Consider the following 6,534-nt stretch of genomic DNA (forward strand, 5'->3'; position numbering starts at 1 on the left):
CTGAGGCCAATTAAGTCCGTGCTGGCCACTGTGTTACAGCCGCCCGCCACCTCCTTTCGTGACCATAAAACCCACACCTGGCCCCGGTCAGAGAGCGAGCGAAGGAGCCAAATTAGAGGCGGCAGCGTGGGAAATTCTGGCCCCGCAGCTGAGTGTCGGCAGGAGGGCGCCACCCGCCCCCGACCCGCTGGAGCGACCTCGGCCCCCGCGGAGGTGCCCGCCAGGGCTGCTCGGCTCGTCCGGTAGACGGGCTGCCGGGCGACTGCATGGCCTCTGTCCTCACCCAGTGCCCGGCCGCCGGACCTACCACGGCCACGGCCGGCTGGCCGGGGGGACGGGCAGAGGATGGGACCCCAGGAGTTTATAAACCGACCCTTCCCCCACCCCGCCGGTGACACAGACACTTCCTGCCCTGCTTTTGTAATTTTTCTGTTCTTAAAGCGTCACAGCCTCGAATTTCCGCTCGCTTATTCGACAGACTTTCGGGGGGGGCAGCGGCGGGACAGCTCCCCCAGGCCCCCGGCGGCGGAGCAGGAATCCCGGACGGCCGCAGCGGCAGAGGAGCCACGGGTCCCAGGTCCCACCCGGCACACGGGCGGCATGCACGGGGACGGCCACCGCGCCCTCCACTGGGTCTGGGACGCAAGGTGCAGGGAGGAGGGCCCCGGAGCAGGCTGGGCGGGGCTGACCAGCGGCCGTGGCACCACCTCGCCCCCGGAGGGCGTCACCTGCGACGATGGAGGGGCTGGACACGTGGCATGCTGCACACCCCATCACGGAGCCCCCCCTCAGAAGCACTGGAGGCCCCCCGGGAGACCGTCTGCAGGCGGGCCCGGAGGACGGGGCCGACAGGCCGGCCTGCTCGTCACGGCTGTGCGGTCTCGGTGCCGCATCTGTTCGCCGCCGGTCTGCTCGCGTTCAGCTGGCTTGCGGGAGCTCCCCCTGGAAACCACGCCATTTCCGAGTTCTTTTTTGCGAAAAATCATAGCGGCAATTGGAACACGTTCGACTTCCTGACAGTAAATTCCATTCGAAACCGAGACTGCTTTGGGTTTGCCTTACCTAGAATCTCGGGGTAGTTTTCTCCTTGAGGTTCACATGTGCGCGTCCACAGACACGCGTCGGTACAGACACGCGTCGGTGCACACACGCTCGTCTGCACCGAAATGACGAGGAAGGTCGTGACGCGAAACCGACCTCGGGCGAGTGCCTAGAACGGTCGTCAGTAAGACGCACACAGCAGCTCACAAGGAGACGTCTGGGGACGTTCCAGGTTACCGCAGACGCTGTGCGCCCCTGGCTCTCTCCACGTCGGCAGCCAGTTCTCAACGCATCCCGCAAGAATGCCACGTCTCACTAGAAGTTTGAGACGTTCAGCTGGAAACCTACTCAAGAAGGCACAAAGCCACTGCCTGCTCGGAGGTGAGTGTCTCGAGCCGAGTTCACGGACATGGCTGACTGTCCGCGCACCAGCCTCGCGTTCTGTGCTGTTGGCGAGCAGATGGTTTAAGCTCCCAATAAGCTTAATTGGAAACCTTACTGCCATTCGGCTAGGTCCCCACGTAAACCTCTCAGCCGGCGAGAGTCCGGCGCTGATGTGCACACATCTTTGCCGCTGCCTCTGCTAAGAAGGACGTGACCACGTGCCAGAAGCAAAACGACCACGCGGGTTGGGCAGCGCGCGCGGCCTCTGGTCCTGTCTCTGCGGGGGAGGTAAAAACACCGCGCTGGTGTCGTCAGTAAAGTGAGCTGTGACGCCAGTGACGGCTGAGGAGCCGGGCTCCCTGGCGGGAGCGCTGTGAGGTGCCGAGCTACTGACCTTGCTGGAAGATGGGGTGGTGCAGGGCAGGCACGGGGAGCGCAGACAGGGTCCTGGGCTCGTGGAAGTAGGCGACCAGCCAGGCTGCACACTGCGCGAGGGGCTCCATCACCGTCCCCGGATCGCCGAGCAGCTTGCGAGGGGCGGGGGCCTCCGGGGGGCTGCAAAGGTGAGGGCAGGACAAGAGCTCGGTCAGAGACGCACCCAGGAGATACTGCCGTGCCGGGGCGGGCAAGCGCGCAGCCGCCTCACGAGCAGGCGCGTCTCGGCTGGGCCGCGGGCGTCACGCAGCTGGGGGTGCACCGGGGGAGGCCACGGGGTGAGGCCCACGCTTCCGGCTTTAGCTTTAGCTTGGCAAACGAGGGGCGGGGCGGGCCCCAGGGAGTGGCGCCCCAGCACTCGGCTCCCCACCTGGGGCCCTGCGATCGCGGTGACACCGTAAGGCTGACGTGACGGGGCTGTGGCGACGAGCACGGACGCGACCGGGCGGAACGGGCCGGCCCCTCCGCAGGGCTGGCGCGGACAGACGTACGTTCGCATCTGCTTCCACCTGTGAGGTCACCAAGTATCCACCGCCGGAAGCCTTTTCCAGAAACACCCCCGACGGCACCCCCACCCGCCCGCCGCCCACCGAACTTGGGCCGCAGACCCGCACGTTCGGCCCCCCCCGCTTTGTGCCACGTTTGGGGGGCCTTCCCCCGGTTCGCTCTGTCTCCCGATCCCCCCTTCAGAGACTATAACCGCGTGAAGGTCGCTGGCGAGTCCGGGGTCGATCGGGGCCCCGCGGGCTGGGTCTCCTACCTGCTCCTCTTCCGAATCCGCCGGCTTCCTCGTTACGGCTGCCGGGCTCCCTTCTACCTCAAGTTCAAGCCCACGTGTCTCAGACATGCTCCCGACAGTTTCGCGGCTTCTCCCAGTCGGGGTGCCAACCCTCCAGCTGCAGAATGCGGCAGCTCCCCCCACCCCTGCCCAGGGCCGACGCCCCGACAGCAGAGGCTGACTTTCTGGGCTGCCCCGCCGGATCGAGAACGGCCCTGTGGACACGCTGCTTCTGCAGCTCTAGGACGGATCTCGTTTCGGCTCCCTAGGCCCCCACTCGTGGACGGTGGGGAGTCACCACGGAGCAGGTGCACGGAGCTGTCCCCGAGCCCACACGCACTCCCGCACGCCCTCCAGGCTGCTGCCCGCTCGCACGCGCTGCCCTCACGAGGGCCCGGTGAAGCGGGGAGGCCACCGTCACTTGGCATTGTACCCACTCGGGAATGGCGGGTGTGGCCGGGCGCCCAGGAAGCCCGGCCTGGCGGTGCCTGCGTGTGCGGGACACTGCAGACCCAGAGACACGCGCTTCGTGCCACAGGCGGTGGGGAGTGGCCGACGCCCTTTTGGGTCTCACAGACGTGCCTGTGTGGCCTGAGGCCCTTGTCACAGCGCTGCGCAGGTCTCCGCCGAGGTCCCGAACTGGGACGCGCCGAGTCCCTTGTACAGGTTTCTCGGTGGGAGGGAGACGGGTCAGGGACGGCACTGAGAAAGGAACCAGAGGACAAACAGGAAAGGAAACGCGCCGCCGAGATGACCAGCGACCAAGGGACAGCTGAGACTCAGGCCCCACAGAGCCGGCCGGAGTCGGGCAATCCTGCGGACGAAGCGACTGGACAGAGCGGGCCCAGGTCCCGCCCCAGTGGCCGGCTGCCCTGGACCTCTGCGAGGGGGAAGGCACAGGGACCTTGACCGCACAAGGCTCTCGTGGGACCCGGCACCAGGAGGCCCCGCGGGATGCGAGCTCCCTGCACAGGAGGAAATGGGGCCTCGCAGATACCCCTGGGGACGGAGCTGCTGTCTAATCACTGCCCTGACTTTTCTCTCCAGTAGGACATCTGGACACAGAAGGGAGAACTTCTGTCCCCAGGTGGCTTAGATGTCATTCAAGGTCAGGGAGAAAATTCCCAGGCCCCGTTCCCGTCTGCTCCTCACTGACTGGATAAACAGACTGAGGGTTCCCGAGAAGAAAAACGAGAATCACGTCGTCTGCTTTGTCATCGTGCTCCCGAGGGGACGGAGAGCACGGGGGAGGACATGGGCACACGGCGGGCAAGGCCGAGCTCCCTCCGGACGGCAGGGAAAACGCGGCACGGCGGGGGACACGCGGTCAGCCAGCGCCGTGAGCGGGCAGCCTTCGAGACACGGCGCCCGCTCAAGCAGGAGGTGACGGGGCTCATGCGCCAATGCCATCGCCTTCAGCCCACAGGGGACTTCCTGAGGCAGCGAGAGAGGGACAAGGACCTCCTCAAGACCCTGCGTGGACGCCCCGGGCCTCCTGCAGAACCCACACGAGGCCAGGGTGCTGGTCAGGGATGGCCTTGCAGGCCGCGGCTCATCTTTAGATTTGTGGGCTCTGCTGACCCGTCACCAACACCTGCGGCCAACAGGGCCGGGGCTGCTGACCCCCCCAGCCGCTGTCTCTGCTCTGCCGGTCACAGCTCCCAGCTCAGACGCCCCCAGCGGCACAGGGCAGGTCTGGGCGCCCCGAGGCACTGCCCACACGGAGCCATGGCCCCCGAGCGGCTCAGGGTCGCAAACACAAGCTGTGATTCCCAGCATCGCCCACTATTAGAAGTGTATCTGAAGAATTTTCATAGTAGTAAAATTCACCCTAAATTGATTTTTTCTGCTTGTGCTAAAGACCTCAACCTCCGATTTACTCTGTGGGTCTTTAACTCCTTCTCTACTGGCGTTAGATTCCTATTCGTGGGCGAAATGTAATTAAACAGCTTTGATTCTGAAGCCAGGATTTATGACTCTACATTTAAAACGAATGGCATTAAACACACACATAAAACCAGATTTTTAGAGCCACGACACAAATTTCCATTTCTACGATAAAGTGAAATTTATTCTCCGCCCTGCCCTGCCCTCCACCCTCACTCCGCTCGTCGCCGAAGGAACCGTGGTGTGACATCCCCCTGCACCGCGAGGGCCGCTTATCGCAGGGGAGTTCCTCCAACCTCCCTGCTGACGAGCCCCGAAACCCCGGCAATTATGGGCTCCGTGGCCCACGTTTATTTAAATCCCACGTCCAGGTTGTCTCGAGAGCCTCACAACCACCCACCGCTGACGTGCGAACACCTGTGGCCGACTCGCCGTGGCCAGGTGAGCCCCCCGCAAGCGGGGAGCACAGGCGGGCGCCGGGCACAGCTGCGGAGGCAGCCGGAACGCCAGCTGCAGGTGGACGGACGCGCGGGAAGACCCCATCCCGAAGCCGGCGGGGGCCACGCAGAACGGGGGACGCCTGCTGAGACCTTCTCCTAGGACGTCATCGATCGCATTCCTGAGGCAGACGTCGTGACACTGGAGGCCCCCTACTTTGCCTTTTGTTTCTGGCCTGGCACGGGAGGGCCGGCCCGTGGCGGGAAAAGGCACCGGGCTCTGCTGAGCTTCTCACAGGTGACGATGGAGAGCACAGGGAGGCCACCTCGGCACGGCGACCATGACACCACACGTGGTCTAAGGGTTTCTTCGAGAAACACGTGACTGTTGGCAAGCCAAGGACTCCGTAAGCAGCAGGACCAGCGCACTGCCTGCGAGAGAAGCTTCTGGAGAGTCAGTGTGGCGGAGACCCCGCGTGAAGCTCTCCTGCAGCTGTGACCTGCGCCCACTCCCTTCCTGGGCGTGGAGAAGGAACGATCCCAGTGTCAAGCTGGAGTTCAGATGCGTTTGGACAGAATCCTGTCCTTCAGCGCAAACCAGGACACGGAACGGGGGTGAGGCGCTCTGGGTCTGGAACGGCCGCAGTGGTGGCGTGTGCCCGGAAGGACGTAAGGTGAGCAAAGCGGTGCCGGCGCCACGTCCTCCAGTCCTTTCCCGTGTCACGCGTGGGCTCCGCACCGCGAAGCTCGACCAGGATGGCGGGGGCGCGGGGGCTCGGGTTCCGGGGTGTCTCCAGGCCTCGTCGGCACTACAGACTAACGCCTCGGTTCTGAGCTCTACTCCCCAAAGCTGTTAACATGCCACGCTTTTGGTTTACGTCTCAATTGAGGCACGAACACAGGCCGAAGGTTCTAAGTTGCCCGCACTTTATCTGCACCACCAGTCACCCTGGGGGTGACCGTGTGGCACTATGCGTGGGGAGCGCTGTCACCCCGGGTGACCGTGTGGCACTCTGCGTGGGGAGCGCTGTCACCCCGGGGGTGACCGTGTGGCACTCTGTGTGGGGAGCGCTGTCACCCCGGGGTGACCGTGTGGCACTCTGCGTGGGGAGCACTGTGTGCCCCAATGACTCTCTTTGTGATCCCAGTACTTTTTCAACTTCTCTCTCCCCACAGGATGAAACCGAGTCTCACGTTTTGGGAGCGTTGACTGGTGACGCTGGAGGGTCAAGGGTCACCGGACGAGAGTTCCGAAGACACGTACTCTTCCGAGTTCATCCAGAGGGTGATGGGGAGGCTCCTGGGACGTGTCCTTCGGCGAGGCTGGGCGGTTGTCTGTGTGAAAACGCGCGGACACCCAGGTCCGACGTCTGGCAGAGGCAGAGCCCGGGGCCTGGCGGTGGCACATGTGTCCCCGGCTGAGCCCGTGGAGCGAATCTCACCCTCCCTGGCTTCCAGGACAATGGCAGGGCTCATAGAGGGCGCATGGAGGGGCTCTCAGCCAAAATCTAAAACGGTGGTATTCGGGGTAACTTCACAAACATCGCACGGACGCTCTTGCTAAAGACACCG

At 64.2% G+C, this 6,534-nt stretch overlaps 1 protein-coding gene across 1 annotated transcript in view; it reads right to left on the reverse strand.

Moving 5' to 3' along the window:
* MGMT (O-6-methylguanine-DNA methyltransferase) overlaps window positions 1–5,068 on the reverse strand; it is a 42,149-nt gene extending 37,081 nt beyond the window's left edge. Inside the window, exons 1-2 of the mRNA XM_011384026.2 lie at window positions 4,926–5,068; window positions 1,820–2,088 (exon numbers count right to left, since the gene is read on the reverse strand). Of these exons, the coding sequence (XP_011382328.2) occupies window positions 1,820–2,088; window positions 4,926–5,068 (412 nt within the window). The remainder of the gene's footprint in view (window positions 1–1,819; window positions 2,089–4,925) is intronic.
* Window positions 5,069–6,534: the final 1,466 nt, after the last annotated feature.

This window comes from Pteropus vampyrus, unplaced genomic scaffold (assembly GCF_000151845.1).
Source record: "Pteropus vampyrus isolate Shadow unplaced genomic scaffold, Pvam_2.0 Scaffold554, whole genome shotgun sequence".
Classification (NCBI taxonomy): Eukaryota; Metazoa; Chordata; class Mammalia; order Chiroptera; family Pteropodidae; genus Pteropus; species Pteropus vampyrus.